Genomic DNA, 13042 nt, shown 5'->3' on the forward strand with positions numbered 1-13042 from the left:
GCAAAGCAGGTGGTGTATCACTTGTGTGCAGCCTTTCCTAGAGGGAGTGATGGAAGAATAGGATCTCAACCTGGCAAGGACTAACTGGTCAGACATGGAAGGGAGTAAGTAAGGAACATGGCAGAAGAGTCTGATGGAGAGGTTGTGGGTAGTGATGGGGTGAGGTGCATTGGTAATAGCACAGGTCTCTATTTTAGCCATGATTAGATCACATACGTGAGTTGAGCTGCAGACTTTGTTGCACTTGCCAAAGGGCTGACACAGAATTGTAGCCTGAGAGCCATGGGTGGGGGACAGAACCATTCAGGTAGACAGCTGTCGCTTCAGTTCTCCTAAGACAGAACAGTCGTGGGGGGGAGGGCTTCTTTATTGATTCACTCAGATGTGGCATAGTTCTTGAAAGGAATGCTGCATCTCCTGCCTGCTGAATGATTAATGTTTCCTGAGTGCGACATTGATTTGGCTCTTTGGTAGTTGTTTTCCTCTTCCTTTGAACTGCTGCTTCTTCAGGCCTCAGTTAAGTGCATAGAGTTCTACGCCAGTTCGTGGAAATGATTATTTGAAAGTCCGACTGTTCATTTTGTTCGGTTGTGCGAAGAAGGGCGATTCAGCATCAATGTCCACTATTGTGTTATGGCTCAAGGAGACTTTTGGCTTTTGTGGTGAAAGATCTAGGCTCTTAAGAGGCCTTTATAATTTAATTCTTAAAAGATCCAAGCTAAGAAAAAAAGATTATGCTGATATTACAACATTGCTTCGGGCTAGGACAAAATCTATTTCAGCTGCTTATGCCAGAATTTTGAACATCTTTGAAGTATGGTGCTAGGGGAGAGCTGTTTCTCCGGTTCAGTCTTTCCCCTTCCCCAGCCAGTATACTAGCCTTTTTAAAGGGTGGATTTAGGAAGAGTTTGGCTTTAAATTCTATAAAGGTGAAGATAGCAACTCTTGTGTGTTTCAAGGGATGTCTCCAGAATTTTCCCTAGAAGCACATCCAGATATTTTTTTTAAAGGGGGTGAAATAGTTAAAGCCTTCCCTTTGGTGTATTTGCCTAAAGTGGAGTCTTATTTTAACGCTTAAGGCATTTTAGAAGTCTCCATTTGAGCTTCTTGAGAAAGCTGTAATGATGAATCTTACAGTAGTGACAGTTTTCCTGGTGGCTATTGCTTCAGCTAGAAGGGTTTCTGAAACTCTAGCAGTTTCATATAGGGACCCCTTTCTTTGTTTCATAGAAGCCAGAAGTTCCCTTCTTTCTGCTAAAAGTGGTATCTTCTTTCCACTTGAATCAGCCTTTATATTGTCCTTTCTTTTGCAGAGAAGACTGTGAATCATTGAAGTTGTTGGACGTTAATTGTACTCTTCTGCAATACCTAAAAGTCACAAATGAGTTTTGGTGATCTGACCTTCTCTTTATCTTATTTGAAGGTCCCAGGAAAAGAATACCTATTTCCATAGCTACCATGCTCATCGGTTGAAAGAGTCCATTTTCTGTGCTTGCATTCTAGTGGGCAAGCAGACATCTTTGGATCTGAAAGCTCATTCTACCAGAAAAATTGCTCTCTCTTGGTCAGAAGTGTGGGCGGTTACAATAGAAAACATTTGGAAATTATAGAAAAGATGTTTCTGGCAGGAAAGAAGCTTCTTTTGGAGCTTCAGTGCAATTAATAGGGGTTTCTTTTCCCCTCCCAATTTGAGGGCTGTTTTTTTTTTTTTTTACATCCCACAAGTTCTGGGCTGATCTGATGTGGATGCTAAGAATCTTACTTTGGTTTGTTTTTTTTTCCCTTTAATCCTAACAGATTATCCCCAAACCCACCCTTCTCTTTCATATTTATATTCTCATATTTCTGTTCTTTAAGACTTTTCTGTTTGGATATGCAACCTTGTTCCTTGCTGTTTAAAACAACAAAAAAGGAGAAAGAGCAATCAGATTTAAAGTTTGCTTTTTGACTATGTTCTCTGTGTTACTGGAGGCAGGAGAAGGTCAGTATTGTATCCATTATGTTCCACTGCTTTGCTATTGAAATACTGAATTGGAACAGCTGGCCAGTGTCATTTATGGAAGAGCTCAGTTTGTGCTCTGTCTCTACCTGCGGGGCATAACTTACAAGTTCTGAACTGATTTGTTGGGACTAAAGGAAAGAGAATTAGCACATAAGATCTAATCTTCTCTCACTCTCATTGAGAAAGAGGGAGGGGCAGGGGATGTGTATGTATAGCAAGAATGTGCTACAAATCTTACCTGAAATGTCCAGAATTAAAGCGGTAAGTAGTTGATGGTTGTGCTGTTTCCTTTGATTTCTCTGTAGAATGGAAGAGAAGTTGCCATCCGACCCAGTGGCAGCCGTCACATCAAAAAACAAACGTTTGTGGTACATGCTGGAATAGATACCACAGGAGACATCTTTTTTATGGAGGTGAGAATAAACTGCATGATGGAAATACCCAGTCCCAAGCACAAAAGAGGGTGCACTGGGGGCATAGGCGAAGGATAACTGATTGTGAGGGAGATGTAGAGACTGGTGGAGAACAGTAGAAGTTGCTGTAGGGATTGGTGGAAGAGCACTGGCTGTGGAGGAAGCCATGGAAAATGATGAGGAAGCACTTAGATGTGAGAGGGGAGTAGCTTTAGGGAATGGAAGAGGAATGCTGGCTCTATGGAGAGTTTTTCCATAGGGCATGGCGATAGGTTATATTTATTTATTTAAAATTTATATTCCGCTTAAAATCTTATTGAATTAAGGCACATTGAAAATCTTCCCTCTCGGTCCTATAAAGGCTCACAATCGAAACTAAAGTGCCTAAGAAGAAAGATGATGAAATATAAACAATATCAAATAGAGAAATAAAAAGGCAAAAATAAAAAAACATAACCAGAATATTCAATTAAAGTAAAATCAAAACAAATAAATTCCAGACCGCATGTTTTGTGGCTGCAAATTCGTCCGGGAAGTATTTCAATAATATCATGACTTAGATGCCACCTTTACACTTCAGGAAAGCAGTTGTAGTGTCCTCCTACTGCCTTGCACGCCGGCATCTAACAGCAGGGAAGCCCGAGCTTTCCTCGCCGCCCACACAGGGATTCCCCTAGCCGCCGATGGTCAGGCTTCCATTCAGGTACTCAAGCATTTTTCCCTATCTGTCCCGGTGGGTTCATAATCTATCTAATGTATAAGGGGCATTGGGGGATTAAGTGATTTGAACCCACAATCTCAGGGTGCCGAAGCTGTAGCTCTAACCACTGCGCCACAATTGCCGGGCTGCTTTTGATTGGATTTCTATTTGTGAACTTTCTGAATGCTAATCAGAGTAATGTGTGACCATGTCTGGGAAAAGGCGATTAAAATAACAGATCCAAAATGTTGAGAGTGACCAGTTCTTCCCCATCCCCCCTCCGAAATTCGAGCTCTTTCCAACTCTTCCGAAAACATCTGAAAACTTGGCTTTTCTCAAAAATGTAACACCTCCCCCCTCTCTGGTACCCAAAACCCCCTTTTTTCTCCTTTACTCTTAACCCACAACCATCCTTTGGAGTTCCATTTTATCTTAGTCCTGTAAGCCGTGCCGAGCTCTACAATCGTGGAGAAGATGCGGTATACAAACCTAAGGTTTAGTTTAGTTTAGTCATGGGTATATAAGCATTAAGCAGTCTGCAAATTTTACATGTGTGAACTTTTGTAACTTTTTTCACATAAAAGGATGGGGTTTGGACCGTTGTATTACGTTTCTGATGATTTTACTCACCTTTTCCCAAAGATGGTCACAGATGTTCTGCTGTGCCATGATGACAGGGTCTGGTTGACTGTACTTTATGGCAATCTAGCATGCGAAAGAGATTTGAAAAATGCCGCTATGCTGATTTTATGTTTTTTTAACCTTGTTGGTTTGCTAGGTTTGCGATGACTGCATAGTACTACGGAGCAACATCGGGACTGTGTATGAGCGCTGGTGGTACGAGAAACTCATTAATATGACCTACTGCCCCAAAACAAAGGTGCTATGTCTGTGGCGAAGGAATGGCCAGGAAACCCAGCTCAACAAATTCTACACCAAGAAGGTGAGCTTCAGTACAGCTTAAGGAGAAGAGGGAACATCCTAGGGAGTGTTGGACCTTGTTGGGGGACAGTGCAATAAGGAAATCAAATTATCAGAGAAGGAAGGACAGAGTTAGATAATCAGACCCTGCTGATTGACGAGGAAGGCCGGTCCTCAGTTAAATTGATTTAATGGCTGGCCCATTGATTTTTTTTTTTTTTGAAAAGAAGATGGAAATGTTTAACATTTTTTATTAATTTTTTCATATAACAACAAGTGTATCATAAAGATTCATACAATTACCTTAAGTATACACTTGATATCTCCATAACATACTGTACATACAACATATCTTATATAATCCTTACTACAATTTTAGATATCATGTAAAATTTAATAATTTTATCAACTATTATTCAATTATGAATCCCTTTCCCTCCCCTTATTTTGTTAATTGCACACAATATAACAACTATTATGATAATTTATTTATATTTTATAAACAGACCTATATGGAGATTAAATAATTCATTGCTTGCAGATAATGAATTTTGTGAAAATCTTAAAGTAAAAATGAAAGATTATTTTCAAATTAATGATACAGAAGAAATTTCAGCAGAGATTTTGTGGGAGGCTGGCCCATTGATTGAAAGACAAGTGCTGTGTGCTATCTTGATTTTGATAAGAGCATAAGAATAGCTTCACTGGGTCAGATCAATGGTCCATCTAGCCGATTAGCCCGTCTTCATGGTGGCCAATCCAGGTCATTAGTACCTGGTAAAACCCCAAAGAGTAGCAACATTCCATGCTACCAATCCAGGGCAAGCAGTGGCTTACCCCATGTCTGTTTCAGTAACAGTCTATGGACTATTCCTCCAGGAACTTGTCCAAACCTTTTTTAAAACCAGCTACATTAACCGCTCTTACCACATCCTCTGGCAATGTATTCCAGAGCTTAACTATTCTGTGAGTGAAAAAAAAAATTCCTCCTATTGGTTTAAAAAATATTTTCCTGTAACTTTGAGTGTCCTTGTCTTTGCAATTTTTGACGGCATGAAAAATCGATCCACATGTACTCGTTCTACTCCCTTCAGGATTTTGTAGACTTCAATCATATCTCCCCTTAGCCGTCTCTTTTCCAAGCTGAAGCGCCCTAACCATTTTAGTCTTTCCTCATACGAGAGGAATTCCATCCCCTTTACCATCTTCTGCTTTCCTCCTGAGGATGCTGTGAAAGCATTGTCTACAGCCATTTCAGTTCATAGACTGGATGCTGGAATTATGAGTGGTTGTTGTGTGAGATTGCTCAAATAAAGGAAAATCTGGGTCAGAGAGTAGTCACCAAAATGGCAACATTTAGTATTCATATATGTGGCGAAACAATATTAAGTCTTTCTTTGGTGGGCTCAGGAGCTTTGAGGTCTTAAATTGCTAGAGATGATAAACAGATTTGTAAATAAAAAAACCTAAAAATGGACTTAGGGACATTTGGAGCGTTGAGATCAAGCATCAAATTACTGCATCTCAATGGCCACGAATTTGGTCTTGGAGAATGAGATGTACGGTGTCCGCATCTATGAGACAAACTTGGTTTTTCTTTTTACATAGAGCATTTTGGACCCCAGTTAGATTACAGAAGTTAAATAGCTCTAAGTCTAATAGATGCTGCCATTGTAGTCTTGAGATTGGGACATTAGATCATTTGTTATACTATTGTCCCTTTATTTTGACCTTTTGGAAATCAATCTGGACCCAAATAAATAATTTATTAGAGAATCCTGTGGCTTTGTCATATGACACGATTCTATTTGGGATGTCAATGAGAACAAAGAGCCAAATTTCTTCTAACAATAACAAACTTTTATTGATTATGACAGGAGTCACCATACAACATATCACGCATAATTGGAAAAATTGGAGCAGGCTTAATGACAGTTTTTGGTGGAACTCATTGTGTCACATCTATAAGATGGAGAGAACAATAGCCATAGAAAAAGGGAATGATAAAAAATTTAAAGAGATATGGGGGCCATTGACAAATTATTGTAATGAATAGATACCATTCTTCCATTATAAGTACAATACAGGTGAAGGGATGGGATGGGGGGGATTCTGAATTTTATTAAATGTTTGGATCAGTAAAAAAAAAGAATATTGCATAGGATATATTTGATTGCATATGTTATGGTAGGGATGGGAGGGAAGGGGTTAAATTTTATGTATTATTGTTAAATATGGCAGAAATTCACTTGATGTATTTAATTTCAATTGTCAATTTATTGGTACACTTGTTGTAAGATGTAAAACTGAACAAAGATTTTTAAAATCTTACCTTCAGCTCCCCAATGTTTTAATTAGGAGCTTCTCTTCTGCTGTCTTCTGTTGCAGTGCCGGGAGCTGTATTACTGTGTGAAGGACAGTATGGAAAGAGCTGCTGCCAGACAACAAAGCATTAAACCAGGTGAGAGCCTAGTCTGCCTGTACCTGCTCAGTGACAAATGTTTTGCAGAGTGCCCTGATGGGGGAAGAGGAAGCTGATCACTCTAGGTTTCTGTATCACTTGGTAGACAGGTATAGTCCTTACGAATGTAAGACACTACTGTGTGGATGTTCAAGCACGTCGGTGGTATTCGGTGAACGTGTTCTGGTGTCGGCCCTTCGGGGGGTCCCACCCTTAATGGGTACTGCTTTGGTACGTCCCGTTCGTAAGGACTAGTGCTGCCTGATTCACGATTCGAATAGGTTCACCGATTCACTTCGGGTGAATCGATTCGAATCGATTAAAAAAAATTGGCTTCCCGATTCGGCTGACCCTCCTCCCTCAAGCAGGAGCGGCAGCGCTGCTCTTGCTGGCCGGCCGCTGCCGCACCTGCTTTAGAGGGCGAGGGGGGAGTGTCAGCCAGTTAGTGCTGCTATCCGGCTTCCCCCCTCTGGCATCCTGCTTCCCCCCCTGGCCTCCCGTTTCCCCCCCCCCGGCCTCCCCGCACCGTTTACCGTATAGAAGCAGCCTGCAGACAAGATCGCAGTGCTAGCGATCTTTGCACTGCTTCTGAGCTGTTTCCTCTGCCGCGATCCTGCCTCTGATGTCTAAATGAGATCTCGCCAGAATCTTATACAGGGGCATCCCATTGCATACCTTAACATGTGTTACCGATTTCCTCTTAATAACTCTAATTTAGTAATTTAATTTGACACCCGGCATGATTCTCTCTTAATCTCATGGTGCATCCTGGCATATGACACAGCTTTCTAATGATGGTTTCTCTTTGATACTTTTTTCTCTGATGCAGGCCCAGAGCTGGGGGGAGAGTTCCCAGTTCAGGATATGAAGACAGGAGAAGGTGGCCTGCTACAAGTCACACTGGAAGGAATCAACCTGAAATTCATGCAGACTCAGGTAAGTGGGGGAACTCCAGGTGAAAGGTTCTGTGCCTCAGTGTGTCTGTCTTTGCATGTAGATGTTTGGGTGAGTGTGTCTGCATGTTTGACCGTGTTCCTGTGCTATTGTTTTTGTGACTTAGCGCATATAGTGTGTATGTTTGTGCATACACGTTTGTGACCTCGTTTGTACGTATCTCCATGTGTGTGTTGTGCGTACATTGTACTTTCCTGCTTCTGTGGGTATATGTCAGATTGTGTGAGATGCCCAGGTCCTGCCAGCTTTCTTCTTTCCACACAGTGAATAGATGCAGTATAATTAGGGCTTCTCGTTTTAGGTTTTAACCAGTAAACACTGATAAAACCAACTCCAAAACAAAACAAAAAAAATTAAGGTATTTGTTTTATTGGCTAAACACCAGTAAAATACCACTTCCCATGAAAGTGTGGAGTGGCCTAGTAATGACCCTAGGGACGTCACTTAATCCTCCATTGCCCTGAGTACAAAATAAGTATATATTAACTGCTTTGAATGTGTGTAACCAGAAAAAGGTGGTATACAAATCCCTTTCTCCTTCCCCTAGTACTGACACTGGCCCCCTGGCTTATTTTTTTAACCTCCTTTCAGTTTTTTTTTGCTTATTCTGCATTGGTGGCACCTAATGACAAAAACAAGTCACTGGAAAAGATGCCAAACAGTTGAACCTATAGTACAAAAATACTGATAAAATAAATATATATATATATATATTTTTTTGTGGGTTCAAAGGACCCTTCCTAATTTAGCTGAAAAATAAGCATCCGATTGTACAGTTTATAAACAGCTAAGAACAGAGGCCCTAAGTATAAGCAACTCTAATGGGAGTGCCGAGGGTAATAGCCAGGATCCTTCCCACATTTCAGCTGCAAGATTTATGCACCAATCAGGTGCCTGGATTCAGTCGTGAGTCGTTCTGTGAGGTCTGGCATGTCCTTTGAGCCCTGCCAGTGGTATAGGGCATGAGAAGAATCTGCTGGCAGTCCACGGGTGCAGGGATGGTGCATGCGACTCTGTTGGTCTTCTATGGGCTCTCTCTGCTTTGTTCTTTTTTTCATTTTTCTTTGGCGTTAGCCTCTTGTTTGCTTCACTTTTAGGTGTGATTTCGTTCTTGTGTCTCTCTGCTTCATTTGGAGCACTCTTGTCTGCCGCTTTCTCTTGTGTGCTTTTCTGTCCCGTCTCTTGTCGCTGGTTCACGCTGTGTGTTCTCCCTGCCCTCTCACAGCCAGTTCTTGCTGCCCCATCCTAGCTCTGGTCCTCGCCATCCCAAATCAGGCAGCAGCAGGTCAAGGCCCAGGTGAGAGAGGGGTAAAAGAGAGGAACTGCAAGAGCTCTGTTCCCAAAAAGCCTACACTTGGACAGCTACAGGAATAAAAAATACATAGAGGGATGGTGAAGAGAGAATTCTTTAGCACTCTCCAGACCAGTAGAGGTTAATCTTTACAAATGGGTATATATCCAATCATGACCAGCAGGTGGAGACTGAAAACAAAACTGTGGGACAGTATATAATATACTCCCTTCTCTATTTACCCCAGTCTTCTTTCAGTCTCCAGCAGGTGTTGAGTGATCTGTACCCATCTCCCTTGGTAGGGCTGTTGGAATTTGTTTAGGGGGTTTCTAGTCCCTGTTTTTGGCCGGACAGAGCTTGGGCGGGCCCTGTTTGGGGGTCCGTCCGACCTCGGGGGTGTCAAACCCGGCGGGTCTCGAGAGGAACTGCAAGAGCTCTGTTCCCAAAAAGCCTACACTTGGACAGCTACAGGAATAAAAAATACATAGAGGGATGGTGAAGAGAGAATTATTTTACACTCCTCCTTCCTCATCAACACAGAGAGAGTACCTGCTTTCCCCTTGGGGGAGAGAGAGTCCCGATTCACCTGTCATGAGGAAATGCATGTACAAAAGTTCCTATTATGCTATATGGCACTTTGCCTTTAAGAACAGGGTGGGTTATAGGGGTGAAGCAGCATTGTCCTGCACAGGATCTATTCTGTCATTTCCTTGTGGCAATGCTGCCCTTGCACTGGTGCCATTGTGCAGAGGGGCTGAGAGCTGACAAGCTGTCCAGGAGCCACTGCCACCGCTGCTGGTCTGCACTGTGCCCTACTGGCGGTGCCTACCCTCTGTGCTGGAGGAGGATGCATGGAGGGAGGGGGGGGAGGTGGGGATGGAGCAGACGAGACAGGCTTGGCTGGAGTTACCCCTCCTGTGCTGCTTTTGTTCTTAGCTGGGTTTGGCTTGCTCACTTTCCGTAGTGGGGCGGGGGCAGTGTTGCATTTGTCACAGTCACTAATTGCTTCATTTCTCTTCCATGCTCTCTCCTCCTGCAAGGAGCGGAAGGTACACCATCTTCTGCTGTCTTTGCTTCTTAGCGCTTCAACACATTGTGGTTTATTTCTAGCTTTTGTGGCAAATTGAGACACATACATATACATGGATAGAGATATGCATTTTCTTTTGTGGTGGTTTTATTTTTAAGTCAAAACTGTAAATAAGATCATGGTTTGCTAGAATGTTAAGTGTTGCTGTGATAGTCTTAAGTTTTGGTTTCTAAGTTTTATTTCTTTTATATTTGTTGTTTAAGGTTTTTTTTTCTAATTAAACTACTGTAGTTATGGAGATTGGCATGCTAACCATGTCTGGGGTTTTTTTTTTTTTTTGTCTGTCTTTCTTTCTGTTTCACAGGTTTTCATAGAGTTGAACCACATTAAAAAGTGCAATACAGTTCGAGGAGTCTTTGTCCTGGAGGAATTTGGTAATTACAAGCTTTGATACTCAAGTGTGCACTCAACCTAGCAGTCGCACAACCCAGCTCTTTGCCCCTTCCTCTGCTCTCCACCTCCATATCATAGGGGATGCAGTCTCACAAAATCCCAGCCCCCCGAGGGGTAGTCTTAGAAGGTCCTGGCCTAGAGTGAAGTTATCATGTAAGTCATTAACCCCCGCAAAGTCTTTCATTTAAACCCAGTAACTCAAGTTCCTGGTCCCTAGGAAGACAGTCTTTCGGCCACTAACTCTCAAGAGGGTAATAGTTAAAACCTGCAACTCCAGGTAGATATAACAATGATTTAAGATTTCCAGTCCCGGGAGAACAGCAGTTATACAGACTCCTGGTCTCAAGGGGTGATATTGCCGGGCCCAGGCCCCTCGGAGAACAAGAATATAAACCCTCAGGTTTTCAAGAACGACACTGATGTAAACCCCAATGTCCAAGAGAATGCTAGGCACCAAGAGTCCCATCACCCAAACCTCTAGTGGAAAATAATTCAAACCCAACCACCAGGGTATAGTAACCCAGCTCTTGGTTGAGTGAAAATAATATAACTAATCTCAAAGATTGCCACACACTTCCAGCTCTTATGGTGGACTGTAATGTATTTAATTGTCCAATATATAGGAGTGCAGACACTGAACCCTTTCCTCCCTTACATGCACACTCTCAACAGGGCAGTAACACGAACTCTTAAGCCCCCAGGGGGCAAATTCTTCTGACCAATGGTGCACTTTCAAAAACTGAGAGAGAGGAAAAGGAGGAGGGATAATGCAGGCTAGACATTAGGGACTTTAAGGATAAATCTGGACTAGACAGAGCTATTGGGACAGAGGTGAGACTATTAATACTAGAGGCTTGGAGGCAGTTTGCATTAGGATGGAATTTGGAAGGTAAAGGTAATGAAGAAAGTATGGAAGGAGGAAGGTAGGGTGAGAATAGCTGAGGATTACAACTTGGAGGTGGACAGCAAGGTTTCAGTGTTAAGGGTTGGGAGAAAGCAAAATTAAATGGAGGCAAGAAACCAAATGAAAAACATGTCGAGGTAGCAGGAGGCAGTTGGGGGAGGAAACATGGATGAAGTGTAGGTAGAAGGACATGTGATCACAGGTTTAAGGCCCTGTAAAAGTAAGTTAGTGTGTGGTAAAGCTGAATGTTAAATGGAAAGAGGCATGGTTGAGATTGGAGACTTCAAGGAGCTGGAACTAAAAGTTAGCAGTAGGCCAGTTGAGACATGGGTTTATGTCCACCGACCAGCAGATGGAGACATAGAAATTCCAGTGATGACATCTGTGGGTGGTACAGCTCTGGACTAGCCAGTATTCTTTGTCTCCAGCAGATGGTAGCAGCTTCTGGATTGGTGCAGCTGGACACCATTGTGATGCCTAGGGTTTGGCCTATGAACATTACCTTGGCTGAGGGGGGCAGGTTCCTCAGCTTTCACCACATGGGTCTATTGGCTGTTGTGCCTGATTGAACTCCTTTGTCTGTAAATTCCTAGGGCATTGGCTTATTTGTCTTTCATCTGAATTTGTTTTATCTCAGCTTAGTTCTCTTTCCTGGCCCAATATCTTCTTAATTAAGAACAGCATTGCCATACTGGGACAGACTAAAGGTCCATCAAGCCCAGTAGTCTGTTTCCAACAGTGGCCAATCCATGTCTTAAGTCTAGCAAGATCCCAAAAGAGGATAACAGATTTGATGTTGCTTATCCTAGAAATAAGCAGTGGATTTTCCCAAGTCCTAATCTTAATAATAGTTTATGGATTTTCTTTTAGGAAATTATCCAAAAAAATTTAAACCCTGCTAAGCTAACTTATTTTACCACACTCTGGCAATGAAGTCCAGGGGTTAATTACACATTGAGTGAAGAAACATTTTCTCTGATTTGTTTTAAAGGTACTAGTTAGTAACTTCATTGTGTGTCCCTTAGTCCTTGAATTTTTGGAAAAAATAAGCAAGCAATTCACATCTATCCACTCAGTATTTTATTAGACCTCTTTCGTATCTCCCTTACCCTGTCTCATCTCTAAGCTGAAGAGCCGTAGCCTCTTTAGCCTTTCCTCATAGGGAGTTGCCCCAGCCTCTTTGTCATTTTCATCGTTCTCTGTACCTTTTCTAATTCCACGATATCATTTTTTGAAATGTGGAGGCCAGACATTGTTCTCCTTTTTTGGCTCCAACACTTTGGAACCCAGTTCTCTGGGCACTTCAACATGAGTAATTCCATACAAAGTTCAGGTCTGCCTTTCAAGAATCACCTCTTTACCCAATCCTTTGGTGCCTCTTAGACCCTATGGTAGCTCTTTCTTTGGGTCTACTCCCCCTATTCCCTTTTCCTGCTTTGTACAGTCCTATCTCATTGTGAAGTTCCTTTTTGCTTCTTATATTTGCTGTTGTAAACCAACTGCTTTGTTATGTTCCTGCGTGAAAGACGGTGTATTAAATCATACAGTAATGAAAGACGGTGTATTAAATCATACAGTAATGAATTTAAACAAAATAATCTTGGACTAGTGGTTCCTTGATTTGATTTGGATGGTCTACATCCTGGAGATACCTTTATTCTGTCTCCTTGCAGTTCAGCTGACAAGAGGTTGGCAATCGCTCAAAAGGCTTCTGTGTCTTGGGATTATAGTTTCTGTTCTGGTTTGGCCAGTGTGATTGTGCACATTACTCATTTTTTTGTCATCCCATTCTCAATGCAGTCACAGTTGCTTGTGTCCTCCCCCCCCCACCCCACACATAATTTTGCATGTAGACCTTGTTTGTGATTGTGGCAGTTTGAAAGGGGGAATTTCTGTTATCACTGGACCTTAAT

At 42.1% G+C, this 13042-nt stretch overlaps 1 protein-coding gene across 8 annotated transcripts in view; it reads left to right on the plus strand.

The window, feature by feature from the left end:
• The window catches only part of MADD (MAP kinase activating death domain), a 122307-nt gene that overhangs the window by 94104 nt on the left and 15161 nt on the right, over nt 1-13042 (plus strand). For all 8 annotated transcript variants that reach the window (XM_033928650.1, XM_033928649.1, XM_033928652.1 and 5 more), the window contains 5 exons: nt 2308-2415; nt 3894-4058; nt 6425-6497; nt 7327-7433; nt 10137-10206. In XM_033928650.1, coding sequence (XP_033784541.1) covers nt 2308-2415; nt 3894-4058; nt 6425-6497; nt 7327-7433; nt 10137-10206 — 523 coding nt within the window. The remainder of the gene's footprint in view (nt 1-2307; nt 2416-3893; nt 4059-6424; nt 6498-7326; nt 7434-10136; nt 10207-13042) is intronic.

The sequence above is a fragment of the Geotrypetes seraphini genome, chromosome 19 (genome assembly GCF_902459505.1).
Source record: "Geotrypetes seraphini chromosome 19, aGeoSer1.1, whole genome shotgun sequence".
Taxonomy (NCBI): Eukaryota; Metazoa; Chordata; class Amphibia; order Gymnophiona; family Dermophiidae; genus Geotrypetes; species Geotrypetes seraphini.